General features: G+C 35.2%; 1 protein-coding gene across 1 annotated transcript in view; it reads left to right on the plus strand.

Moving 5' to 3' along the window:
• The window catches only part of CDH7 (cadherin 7), a 193,323-nt gene that overhangs the window by 74,469 nt on the left and 104,008 nt on the right, over nt 1–14,846 (plus strand). Inside the window, exons 3-4 of the mRNA XM_020985615.2 lie at nt 4,757–5,051; nt 9,038–9,157. Coding sequence (XP_020841274.1) covers nt 4,757–5,051; nt 9,038–9,157 — 415 coding nt within the window. The remainder of the gene's footprint in view (nt 1–4,756; nt 5,052–9,037; nt 9,158–14,846) is intronic.

A 14,846-nucleotide genomic window follows, 5' to 3' on the forward strand; every position in this document is an offset into this window, starting at 1 on the left:
TACCCTAAAAGGCTCAATAAAGATTCTATATGTACAAACTAAAACAATAATCTTCAGCCTAAAAATTATGTCTGAGAAAATATTTTAATGATGTCCATAAAGTCATTGTGTTTTAGTCTAGGGGTGCTGGGAACCCCAAAACACAGGGCAGGTACAGAACGGGGGTCTGCTTCAAAAGAATTTGAACACTCAAGCCTTCTTTCATTCCAAGTAGTGAGTTTATTAAAACACTAGTTGGGGTGGGCAAGATTCCTAGTGAGTCTGCTGCTATTTGTGAGGCCAATGGACCAGATGTTAAGAATCTGAGCAATTGATGAGGGGAAGATTGATATTTCATATAGAAAGACTGTGGGAAGATCTGGATGGGATTAAGGAGTGGCAAGGAGCCTGGGGTGGAGCCAGGTGCAGATAGTAGGAGTTAAGTGGTGGGGAGAGCCCTAGTGAAGGGGCAGTTAAAAGGATTGTTGATAGGTGGCAGCTAGGTGGCGTAGTGGATAGCGCACCGGCCTTGAAGTCAAGAGGACCTGAGTTCAAATCTTAGCCTCAGATCAAACACTTGACGCTTACTAGCTGTGTGACCCTAGGCAAGTCACTTAGCCCCAATTGCCTAAAAAAAAGGATTGTTGACTAGGATGGGCCAGGTGCTTTAGGAAAATGCCAGAGATTTGGGTTCAGGGGCTTTGGGATCCAAATCCCCAAAACATGGTCTTTTCCTTTTAGGGGTCCATTATCAGCACCCCATCAATTGAGGGTTCAGATAGTATGAATCAAGCCTTGTTCACCCAATCTTTGTATATGAGAAATAAAGTGCATACCTAGAAACTTGAAAAAATAAGTTCAGAGCATGCAAACTACCATTACTTTACAAACAGTATAGAGATAGTTCAGGCTGGAAATAAAAATAACTTCTTAAAAGATTTTAATACATAGATGACACATCTAAGTTGGATTAATAATAGAAAATAACAATATTTTAGGATATACTCCTACCTTCTGAGATTGATTTTATGCAGGAAAATTAGACCTTCACAATTTATGCCTGGTTGCTACCAATGTAAAACAGAGGATTGGGCAGAATAGACTAGCCATTTTGATTTACTGTGGTAATTCTAACATTCTCACTTCAAGTATCCCTGACATCAACAATCCATGCTACTCTGGGTGTAAGTTTTGCTTTTTTTGTAGCATTGTAGTAAATGCAAGACTCTACAATTCTTACTTCATATTAAACTGCACTCCCCATTCTAAAAAATAGGGCAAAAAGTAACTACCCAAAATTTACTCTTAAAATAAACCTTTAGTGTTTTATTTCCACATATATTTTGTGAAGTACTTGAGAAATTCAACAGTGAAAGTGAGTTTGGGCTGGTGACTAATGAATTAAATTCCTCATTACTTGAGTGACCTTGAAAAATAACACCATCATTTTTTGGCCGCAATATATCCAAACAACATAGACATGAAATGTATTATAACATTGTTTATTTATGGTGAGTTTTGGGTTTGTTTTAATTTTTTTTCCCCACTCTGGGACTATTGTATCATTTTGTAGCTTTGCTGCATGTGTGCATAGAGAATGGGACTGACCAAATGAAGAAAGATGAAGATGAAAATAACAGAAAAATGTACTCTTCTACAATGTGGGCCATCCTAAGAGTGCTTTACGCAAGTGTTACCCTTTCAACATCTTAGCTTTTTGCTGATGATTCCTTTTCAGCAACTGGGATAGCACATTTCTCCTAAAAGCACAGGCTTATTCAGTCTACCTCCTAAGACTGGAATAGTGTATATAATTGAGCAGATTAAATATCTGAAGGACATAAGGTAGAATTTGTAATAGATAGCTATTTATCCATCTTAAAATTTCAAAATTGGTCACCCATTTTAAACTGCTGATGCTGACATAGACCTTGCAATGGCATTAAGCTCTGACTCAAAGTGATTTTTTTGCCAGTGGATTTGGGCGGTGATTGCAATCCTAGTGGTACTCCTAGCTGGGTGAAATTGTTAGTGATAGAAACGATAATAGAAAAGTATGGAGAAGCTGAACCAGAACTTGATATAGGGAGAAAAAACTAGATCCCCAAATACCATTCAAAGAAGAAAAAAAAATAGTTCACAACCTTTTATCACTGTCTTCTCTTCCCTTCAGTAATGATCAGCTAATGACAATGGCTTTAAATAAAACATCAGATTCCAAGCTGGAGCCTATAATCAGGATTTAATTTGTTCCCTGCTGATAACTTCCTCCTCCCCTGACCTTCTTAAACCACTGTTTTAAATAACTTATGCACTAATAAGTATCTAGGGCCTCAGAAAAACAATGTAGGGCCACATTTTATATTCTGAAAGTGGATATCAATTGGCATGAATTGGCTGAAGAAATTATATGGATTGATGCTGTGAGAGTGTTCACAGTCCTAAGACTATGCAACATCATCATAGGATCACACAGTTTAGTTCTGGAAGGGACTTTGATTTCATCTAACTCATTCAATCAAATAAACATTGATTAAATGCCCTCTATGTGCCAGGTATTGTGTTAAGTGCCCTCTTTCCATAGATGAGGTAGGCCTGGGGAAGTCAGTGTAATCTGCCTAGCTTCAAATCAATTATAGATAATTTCAGATCACTTAGAAAATATTGGTAGCGTTGGCCCTGTGTCATCCTAAGCTAAAAACAGTCAACTAAAATATTGGCACCAGTTACTATATGTTCTATTTAAGTTGTTAGGTAAGTTACACCCAAGGGCAGCTAGGTGATGCGGTGGATAGAGCACTTGACTTGGAATCAGGAAGATATATTTTCACCAGTTAAAATCTGACCTTAGACACCTACTAACTGTGTGGCCCTGGGCAAATTACTTTACCCTGTTTGCCTCAGTTCTTCATCTGTAAAATGAGCTGGAGAAGAAAATGGCAAACCACTCTAGTGTATTTGCCAAGAAGACATTAGATGGAGTCATGAAGAGTATGTCATGACTGAAAAACGACTGAACAACAAAGTTACACTCATTTAACAATGCAGAAAACAGAGCTTATGTAAACCATCTCAAACTTTGAGCAACTTATTTAAAAACAATGACAACAGTAATCACAACTGTAGTTTCAGGATGGTAGAGTCATAACAGACAGAGTGGACACTTTAAATTTCTCTAAATAAGATCACAGAATTAGAGCTAAACGTATACAGCTTACATGTGATTTAGGCACCAGTTTTTTTTGTTTTTTTTTTTTACCCTGGAAGAGGCAGCTGAAGCCAACGGGGTAGGATAACTTGCACATATATATAGCAGTGTGGAGAGATGGGAACTAAGGACAGATCTGACTATAGATCCTTTGCACTTTGCATTACTCCATGCTAAACCATCATAGATTTAAGAACTGAGAGGGTTCTGAGAAGCCATCAAGATGGTGCACCTAAGGAAAGCACCCCAAATAATCTAGATGATGGTGATTCAGGAATAAATAGCAAGAACTGGTCACTTAGCTTTCTATAGATTTTTTTTTCCTTTTTTTCTCTCCGTTCTTACTTTGAAGTTGGCAAGAACAAAACACAAATGGAAGAATTCGGTATTAGAAGGCAGGATCACGTTTAGGTGATCTAGCTCTAGCTAATGAAAACTTCATGTTCTGTTTGCCCTCCCTAAGTCTTTCTGTATACGTCTTAATTTGTATCTCTGCTACCCCTGCAGTTTAAGAAATGCAAAGTTACCTCTATAGGAAAGTTTTAGATTTTCATAAGGAGAACCTAAGAAGTGTTAGTATGGTGGGTTTTACCATAAGTAGTAATTCCATTCTTTCATGATATTTTTGTTTGTTTTTGTTTGTTTGCTTGTTTGTTTTGTTTGTTGTTTTTTGGGGGCAGGGTACTATAAAATATGTTTTGAAATGGGAAGTTCAGTTGTGCATTTCTCAGGTAGTGAAGTTCAGGCAAGTGTGTGATTATGTCAGAGTATCTTAAGGTCCATCAGTTTGACATAATATTCTTACATAGCAGGGACATTCCCAGGCATGAAATACAAAGCTAGTATATGGCCTCCCCGCTGTTAGGTTGGGCTTAATCATGTGAATCTAATGAAGGTCTGAGTATTTCAGGAGAGTCTTTAGCTGATGTGTCAGGTGCCTATTGATTTAAGATTCCGATTGTGTGGGACAGCATATTTCCCTGTTTTCCTCTTTTAAAATACTGAAATGCTTTTGGAGTCATATTTAGTGACTAGACAGACATCAGATTTTGCTAATAACGAAAAGGATAAAAGGAAGAAAAATGAAATGATTAATGATGGGTTTCTTTAGAGTAGCAGGTGGTTTCTGAAGGAGCTTTCTTACTATTTAGATCCTAAATAGTAAACATGTTGTACCATAGAGACTTAGAAGTCCTTTTGTCTAGGCGCAAGATGAATTAATTACTAGATATTTATTGAATGCCTACTGTGTGCAAGTAAAATGTCTGAAACCTTGGAGGGACAGACTGAATTATAAAATGAAGCTGCAAGTTACTATGATTTTAAGATGACATATATAGATTTGGAAATCAGACTGTTTACTGAAAGAAATGAAATTGTCTTGCTCATGAGAGCAAGTTGACAGATTCTGATAGTATTTTTCTTCTGTGCAAAATAAGCATTCAGGTTATCTTTCCTAGAACAATAAAATTTCATGTGCTGCTGCCTGACATAAGAATTATTTTTACATATCTCCATATTACTGACTCTCTTGTAAGTTAATCTCATCTCACATCAATTTTTCACCAGCTTCACTCTGATGTTGATAAAGGAGATGGCTCCATCAAATACATCTTGTCAGGCGAAGGGGCAAGTTCCATTTTCATTATTGATGAGAACACTGGGGATATTCATGCTACAAAGAGGCTGGATCGGGAGGAGCAGGCCTACTACACGCTACGAGCACAAGCACTAGATAGGCTGACTAATAAACCTGTGGAACCAGAGTCGGAATTCGTCATTAAGATTCAGGATATCAACGACAATGAGCCAAAATTTTTGGATGGCCCATATACTGCAGGCGTGCCTGAAATGTCTCCTGTGGGTAAGTACAGACCACTTTGATCTTATAATAAAAAAACAAACTAATTTTTAGGGACATTTTTTTAAACTCTCAATTTCACACCGCAAAATACATATTTTGTGGTCATATTTGCCCAAATTATCTACTACTACTTGTTTTGGAGGGGATTCACAGGAGACACCAACCATGAGTCCTACACTCAAAACATAACCTTGCCCTAAACTGAAGAAAACAATAATCTATATGGAGAACAGAAACTTCAGTGTATGTAGCTGTTACCTGAACCAAGTGCTTTGGCCTTTTATCTCTTCTATGCTTCAATGCTTAAGCACTGCTTCCCTGTCAAATGGAAATGAAATTATGTATTAAACGTATATTACAAAAAAAAAAACCATAAACCTCACACCAAACAAATACAAGTCTCTGTGATTTCATTCTGTTTTTTTTTTTCCTATGCCACAAGGGTGATAGTTCAGTGTTGTGAGCAGCACTTTGTTGTCAAGGCTTCCTCCAGAGCACTATAAATGGCCAGTCAGTCTAGCATTTAGATTAGATAATCTTTTTGTTTTCTTGTAATGAATCTGCATTTCACTGATAAATGTCCATTTACATTCACTTTCTAATCATGTTATAATTTCTCCATAAACTTAAATGGAAAGTGTGCGTTGAGTTCACATTAGGCACAAAGTAACTTTCCGAAAGTCTGTGACAGGAAAAAAAAATATGCTTCTAAGCCTAATGGCATTGTTGTATTGCTGGCAGAATATCAAGTGAAGCGTATTTTTCTGTATCGGGAAATAAGAATGTCTTTTCTTTCATCATTTAATTTGTCCAAATACAGCCATTTCAGCCACTGTGAAGAGGAGTCAAAAAGGAAAGATAGTATAAAAGCTTAAAGACCTAAGGAGTAGGGTAGGGCTAGACTGATTTCTTTGCATTTGTTTTCTAAGGATCTCCAATTTTTATAGTGAAAGCTTAGTTGAAATAATAATGATTAAAAGCACATTTGAATACAATAACATGCCAATTGTATTGATTTCTTCAAATATAAAACATTTCTTGTCAAATGCTTCATTTAGTGATTACAATTTGGATATTGTTATATTTGCCCCTATCATTTCTCCTGTTTTAGTAGGTATTTTTCATTAAAACAAAGTACCCTTACGTTGGGAGCTTGGCTTCAGCTGGCTAGTGCTGCTGATGTGGTAAACCTCAGGACTAAAAGCCTAAGAGTTAGAAATTCTGGTACCTCTTAGGCTTTCTCTCTTCAGGCAGAGGTTTGAACTTGGTTCAAGCAGTTTACTGCCATTAACAGGCCTTTGAATACCTTTACTTCTACCAAACAGGGTCTTTGATTTTTCTTCTACTATTGTTCCCAGTACTTCAGAGTGATTCTTAGAGATGCCTGGCAGACAACAAAAGTGGCTCCCTGGAGGGAAATAACATAGAGAAAGGAAATACATATTTCCTTCCAGAATAGAGCTGAGTGGGGAATGACAAAAAATGGGAGCAGTGAAGGGACATTTTAGTAAACATAGTATGCATATACCCCTTTGCAGCATAGGGACACTCATGCACAATTTTCACTGACTTACTGAAGGCTTCCTGTGTCTGGGTAATGATAGAATGTGGTTATTTCATACATATTTTAAAGTAGTTTAATATCAGCTATTTTTTAGAGAACTGTGTACTTTTGAGGCAAATAATGCACCTTAGTCTTGATTTTGACAGTGCCACCCTGACATTAAAATATGTGAATGCAGTATTCACATGTGTGTTATTTTGCTTGTTAGATTGACATATGTAAAAACCTGGCTCAGAGCTTTTTAGAAAATCATTTTTAAATGCCTTCAGGACTTACTTTACAGTAACATTTAATACTTCACTTATATTGAACTGAGGTTTTAAAAGTATTCACTACTTTAGCATATATTAGATATACTTATATTGAGTCATAGTTTTTTCAAATTAAATATTTTGAATTAAAATACTTGCAATATTCCTCAGCTAGTATAGAACATCCAGATAATGTCTATTCATAAATAATCAAGAAAATATTTCTTGATTGGATGATAAACAGTAATAAGATCAAAGCAAAGGATGGTTAGTTTCGATTGCTTTTTAAAATAGCATTGTTGAAAATAATTCTAGAAATTCATTGTTCTTTGGGAATATGAAAGTTATTGTTGAATAAATGGGTTTTTTTTGTCTTGGGATTTACCTCCAGCACCAGATTTTAATAGGTTTCAGTTTTTGTTAGGACTGGTTCATTTGCCCCTTGGGAGTGGTTTTGGTCTTTCAGAAAAAAGCATTCATATCATTCAGAAACCTTTTGGCAGCATCTCCCATACTATTAAATCAAGAAAAACAGTGATGATATCACCAAATAAATGTTACAGTCTAGAACACACAAGAAAGGGGTGTGTGTGTGTGTGTGTGGTGTGTGTGTTTGTATGTGTGTGTATATATATATATATGTGTATGTGTGTGTATATATGTAAATATGACCTGACTAATACTTAAAAAGAAAAATAAAGTGTACATATATTGGCAAATTATTTGTGTATATATGTACACATGCACACATACATATGTTTGTGTATACTTTAAATTCATTAAAAGCAAGTAATAGAATTTTGAGGTGAATATAATCTTTTAAGAGACAATGTAGAAAATGAGGAAAATCTTAGCATTACAAAATTAAAGCTTTTGTAATTAGAATGAGTAGTAAAAGAAGAATAAAGAAAGATATACAGGGTACTTAGAAGAGTAAATAAATAATAAGCCATCAGCCATAGATTGTAGATGAATCACAAGATATAGACACTCAATTCATAATACCTTCTTTAAAATATCATATGTTGATATTCTTAGAAATAAATCAAGTCCCTAAAGGGAAATTCAAGGGAGGATGGTGGTATTATATAATAAGAAGAATGATGATTAGAGGCTATGTGACAGTGAATAGAGAACTTTTCTTATAGTGTTAGGAAGCCTTGGATTCCTCAGACACATACTACCTCTGTTATTATGGTGAAGTTACCTAACCTCTCAATGCCTCAGGTAACTCTCTAAGGCTATGATTCATAGAATTATTGCCATTCTGCATTATTCAGGGAATTTCCAAAGAAGCATAATGGTGATATATTTGTATCATATTTTAATCTTTATAAAACATTTTCCTTAGAACCATGTGAAAATTATCCAATACATTCATTTTTATCACATAGTCATTATTATCATAATCATTTTTACCAATAACTTCAATTTCTTCATTTCTAAAGTAAAAAAATAGGGCCATATAACCATTAAAATGCTTCCTAGCCCTGAAGTTTTACGTTGCAGCATTGTTGTCACACATTTATTGAATAACCACTGGGCACTAAGATTTTTTTTTTAAAAATTGATTAAAGAAGATATAGTTTTCTGTTTTCAGGGAATTTTCATACCTAAATGGCTACAAGGTTGTAGACCACAATAGAAGTAAATAAGTAAATGTCACCAAGTAACTAAAGTAGTCAGTTAACCTCAAGGTCTATATGTCAGCTATTTTTTCCCCCTGTGTTTAAAATAGTTAATTCTGATGGTAGCCTTAGAACCGTAACAGATTTGGTGAGTCTTAAGTACTGTTACTCATGATGACCACTTTGAACATCAGGAGCAAGGACTTCTGGGAGCCTTGCCACTTTTGATCACTTGTAGATTAGATGTGGTATATCAAAATATCCAAAGCTCAACCTTGTTTTTTTGTTTCTTGTTTTTTCTTGGACATACATATCTGATAGTACTAGTAGCTTGGAACAATCGCTCAGATTTTTTTTAATCTTTTAAATATTTTATAAATACTTCTGATTTTTAAAATGTGCTTGGTATTAATACAGAAACATTTAAATGGGCTTTAAAAATAACTAGAATTGCCAGGTTACTCATATATCAATCTAGAATTTATAGAATACTTTGTGATACTTAGTGTTATTTAATTAAAATGGTATTTTAATGACATATAGGAACCTCGGTGGTACAAGTAACAGCTACGGATGCAGATGATCCTACTTACGGCAACAGCGCCCGAGTGGTTTACAGTATTCTGCAGGGACAGCCATACTTTTCTGTGGAGCCAAAGACAGGTAAAACTGGAATAGACAGCATCCTTGAGAAGGATTTGACATCTCTTTGCTTGGAATTTGTATGGGGAATTTTGGTGATACAATCTGTTATGACACCAGACGTTTTATTGTCTTGCTCTTTGTTTCATTCAGCACATTCATTTTGGTAACATAGAACATGCTATTCTCCATAGTCATTGGCCTTCTTTGAAATATGTGGGTAAGTCAGTGGTTTTTCCTGTCAAAGCTAATCAGAGTATTAAAATTTGTGAGAATCATTACAGGTGATGGTGACTGCTTCCTCTTACATATGCTGTTGAGTCTTGATTAGCTGCTTGTTCGTTCCGTGATGGAATTCACTTAGCAATTTAAGGTGAATTTTATAAGTCAGTCCACTCCCTTCTGCCTCCCGGGTTTCCGTTGCACCCTTCTCTACCAGAAATTGTTATCCTCCTCAGAGATTCGTAATATTAGTCTAATCGAAGCAATTAAGAAAGCAGATTTTTTTTAACAGCCCTATCACCACCATCACAACCAACAAACAATAATGCATTTGAAATCAGTTTGGAATATTAGGTTAATTCTATTCCATACTAAATTCTATGTTCTCTAGATTGTTTTTTGTTTTCATTTTAAAAAATTATGTTCTGTCAAATCCAACAAATTCTGTTCAATACAGCGAACATTTATTAAGCTCTGTCTACGTTCAAGGAAGTAGTAGGTTCTTTATATAAATTAAAAAATATATATAAAACATTCACCTCCTTCCCTCAATTTTACTTTTTACAGGCAGAGATAACATGGGGTGAATAGAAGAATCAATATGTGTACAGATGAGTATAGTACAAAGTAGGGTGTTATGGGGGAATCATAGAATCATATATTTAGAGTTATAAAAGAGACCCTAAACTGCAGGGCTTCTTAATCTGGGGTCTGTCAACTAATTTTGAATTTATATATGCGTACATACATATACACAAACACACATATATACACACATATATGTATGTATATATGTTTTATATATATATATATATATATATATATATATACTGTGTATGCTATATATATGACTAGTTATTTGTTTTAAAATTTTATTTAAAAAATGAAATCAAAAATATATTTATTAATAATAAGATTTCAGTACAGTTTATTTCCCTGAAAAGTCTATGTATTTTATTTTATACATTTAAAAACATTATTTTATGACCCAGTCCTTAGGCTTTGCCATACTGCATAAGAGTTCTCTGATACAAGAAAAGGTTAACAACCTCTGCCTTAGAGGTCACCTGGTTCACCCCTCTCATTTTACAGATGAGGAAAATGAGTCTCAAATAGCTTAAATCGGGTCTAAAATGTAACACAAGTTTTAAGTGACAGAGGTGAGATTCAAAATCTAGGTCATCTAACTGTAAATCCCACTATGTTTTCATTATACCATGTGAAGGTAAAAGCCAGAAAAATAGCTCTAAGAAAATTTTAGGATAAAGAAAAACACTAAATAATAAGGGACACATAAAGAATCAGTGTCACTTGACTAGAATTACTTCAAGTCTTTGTCAGAGGGAGTAGAAATACTTGTTTTTCATATTTATTGTTATCATACTTTCCTTTTTGACTTGAATGGCTGCTATGGGTTATTTATTTTTATTTTGCTGTGTTTTTCCTTCATTAATATGGAAATTAATGAAATAAGTAAACTTTCTCAAGCTCCATGTCTCCATGGTAGACTAGAAAAAGCACCTTTGGTTTTCACTAAAACAGGTCTTGGAGCCAAGACATGCATATTCTGTATATTTGTGAACAACCTTCTTGGTTTCCTTGGGCTCACTTTTGTTCTTTATAAAATAAGCACCGTAATCCCCTTGCTTTATCACTGTATGAAATCACACACATAATTATAAGTACTTTTTTAAACAGTTGTATTAGCTTACTTGAAAAATTGAGTTGGTATCAATCTCCAGTTCACCATTTCACTAAATTCATGCGTCCTCAGGTATTCACATAGGCAATAACAGATTCTTGTTATCTTGATATCTATTTAGCACTAGAAGATGTGAATCGTATGGATGGAACAACATAGGGAAACAGTACTAGACAAGGGAACTTAGAGGCAGTAAAATAAGTAGATTTATAATGTGAATAATATGAATATAAGGGGTGTGTTGGCGATATATTTAATGATAGATCAAAGGTACCTAAATCTAAACACCCACCCCTTCACTCCTTTTTAGCACAGCTTGATATTGAAAAGCTTCTGACAGTTTTATCAAGAAATTTCACTCCCTGAGATTGTATAACCAGTCACCAAATAACATGTAAAAATTACAAAACTTTCACAATTTTGTGACTAGTAATGATTTCAATGGTATGCTTTGCAATGGCTTTCCAACGTTACCTGGCTAAGGCATCATACTACTGTTTTAAGCTCTTCAGTCCACCAAAGAAAGAACATTATCCTATAATATTTTGGCAGTTATACCATTTGTATGTTGAGAAAAATGATTATTTCTCTCTTGTGTTTAATAACTAATTATTGAATTAGGACCAAGTGTTTTCTTCTTTTCTACTTTCTCATCCAGAAATCAACCAGTGTGGGAAATCTTGGGCAAACACCCAGGCTAAGATCTAAAATAAATTCTAAGTTTAGGTGAATGGGTGGATTCCTGCTCATTGTGTTTATTCAGACAAGTCTGGGAAAATGTGGATTCTCCCTTTTGTCAGACAGGTGATATGGAAACTGCTAAGTCTCTTTGACCAAGACTTTAAGTCTTCGTCAGATACTTAGATAAGGCCAAGACCCTCACTAGAATGAGCCCACAACTCATTATAATATTAATTTTCTCATTAATTTCAACCAATTAGAGTTGATTGCCACTCCCCAGAAACACCCTCTTTTCCAAAGGCCTATCAGTTGTGAGCCCACCACCATGAGGGTATTTGGCATTTGAGAGGCCACTGACTTCCTTTATTAATAAAGTGCTGGGATTACTAATAAAATAGCTAATTACCCAGAAATTAAGTCTCTCAAACTTTTTAAATGTCACAACATCATCTTTGTCTTTTTAGTCACAGGTGGAAAGAGGATGAAATGTGATGAAAAGAATATGGATATAGAGTCACAGAGCCTGAGTTCAAATTCTGACTCAGTCATTTACTAGCTGGGTGACCTTGGGAAAGTTGCTTAAACTTCTAGTCCTTAGTCTCCTCATCTGTAAAATTAGAGACTTGGATTTTATGACCTCTAAGGCTCTTTCGACCTCTGAATTTGTGAGCTAATGAATGGTAGTACCAGAGTGTGTGGTGGGATGGGGAAGGTGGGAGAAGCTCAGAAGGGGGGCTGCTAGGTGGCGCACTGGATAGAGTACCAGCCCTGGAGTCAGGAAGACCTGAGTTCAAATCTGGCCTCAGACATATAACACTCACTAGCTGTGTGACTCTGAGCAAGTCACTTAACCCCAATTGCCCTCACCAAAAAAAAAAAAAAGAAAAGAAAAAGAGAAACTCAGAAGGGAAGAGGGACATTGACATCTTGAAACCCATATAACCATTGGGACTTAGCTCTCTATTGGTATTAGTGTATGTAAAATTCATTCATTCTTCTGCCTTATGCTGTTTTGGTAATCCATACCATGGAGAATGCATGCCTTGGCAGAAAGGGAAAAAAACAAAACAAAACATAAAGAAACTGTCCTTTTTCCCAGACAGAAACAGAAAGTAGGAAATCCCAAAGGAGAAGGAGAGAGCTGTAAATCAGTTTCCTGTTCATCTTTCTTACATGTTGTCAATCTTGTTCTTACGTTTGTGAAAAATAATATTATTTCCTACATTTCAAAACCTAAGGGCTTCAAGCTAAGAGAGAAAGAACTATGACATGGGAGAAAATCACACCCAAAAATACATTAAATGAATATTACTTATAAACAGGACCAAGTTATCATTTCCATGTTACTAGTATTTCTGCATTCTTTGTAAGTTTTCCAACATGTGGTATGGTTTTGAAATCACAAGATACTGCAAATTACATCTGTGGCATTATTTCTCACAAGCTGACTGAGTGGCCAGAGGGAAACTATTTCCCTTTCTGCCTCAGTTTCACCATCTATAGAAATAAAAATTAGTTACATAAAAATTAATGTTCTTTATTTTGACATTTTAACATAAATCAATTCATAATGACAAATCATTGGAATGATAGCTGTGTAACATTTGAAGACATCTTCAAAAGTCTATCCCCTTGCCTATAGTTTGTCTTCACCACATTTATTAATTCTTGAGGATAAACCTTTGTTTTTTAAGAACTATAGAAAATGGCTGTCAGGAGACTAAGACTGGTGGATCACTTGCACTAAGTAGTTCTATTGGGTGTCTCCACTGAGTATGGCACAAATATGATAAGCCTACTGCCTAGGGAGGAATGAAACAGAACAGAATAGAAGCAGAGCAAACCTAATAAGCTGATCTATAAGATCATGCCTATGAGTGGCCACTTTACTTCTAACCTGGGCAGATAGGCCCAGGGTAGCTAAGTGGTTCGAGATGGTATATGTAGTCTAGAGTAAGGAAGATCTGAGTTCAAATTCAGCCTTGAAGTTTACTTGCTTTGTGATCCTAGGCAAGTCACTTAATCCTGTTTGCCTCAATTTCCTCATCTTCTGTAAAATGAGGTAGAGAAGGAAATGTCAAACCACTCTAGTACCTTTGCCAAGAAAACTCCAAATATGATCACAAAGAGTCAGACACAACTGAAATGAGAGAATGGCAACAACAAAGTTTTGAAAAAAGATATGTATTGGAGGTAAACAGTTCAATGTCTAAAGTTCTTAACTGAATATAATTAGTTTTGTACATAAAATTAATATAGAAATTAATTTATAGATGTTACTTTATCATAACAAAATGGAAGTACTTTTTTTTTTTTGCTTTTCCTGCCTGTGTTATACACAGAGCAAGACAGAATTTCAGGGTTGGAGGGGACCTTAGCATACATGTAATTCACCTCATAAGGAAACAGGAGTTCTCTCTACAACATTCACAGCAAAGTAGACATTCAGTACTGTTTAAAGATCTCTAATGAGGTGGGATTCTCTACCTCCTAACGTAATCCTGTTCACTTTTGCATAAGGTTAAAGTTAGAAAGTTTCCCTTGCAGCAAATCAAATCTGCCTCATTGCAACACATGTCCATTACTCCTTTTTTGCTCTCTGGGGAAAAGCAGAACAAGTCAAATCTCTTTTCTATGTGACAGCCTATAAAATACTTAAAGACTACTATCCTGTCTCTCAGCTCCTGCTACGTTTCATCTTTTCTAGGTTAAGTATCATCATTTCCATGTATTATGTACATATATTAGCATACACTAGAGCTTGTAAGTGTCTTATTTCGATTGTAGGTGATGTACACAGGAGAAACAAAACTTTTTGTCTCTCTATTAGATTTGTGAATTCCTGAGCGCCAAGATTCACTAATTCAAGTAAGCACGCACGCCGCACACACACACACACACACACACACACGTGTGTATATATATATGTGTGTGTGTATGTATACATGTATATCTAATATTTGTATTTAAGACTTTGGTACAAAAATCATATGGAAGTTCAAATAAATTAAGGAGGAAAAATATACACATATCGTCCTTTTTTCGAAAGAAAATATGGAACACTAATGTGTTATCTGTTCTCAGCTTTAAAATAGACATTCTGCT

The sequence above is a fragment of the Phascolarctos cinereus genome, unplaced genomic scaffold, assembly GCF_003287225.1.
Source record: "Phascolarctos cinereus isolate Bilbo 61053 unplaced genomic scaffold, phaCin_HiC Scaffold_4;HRSCAF=312, whole genome shotgun sequence".
Classification (NCBI taxonomy): Eukaryota; Metazoa; Chordata; class Mammalia; order Diprotodontia; family Phascolarctidae; genus Phascolarctos; species Phascolarctos cinereus.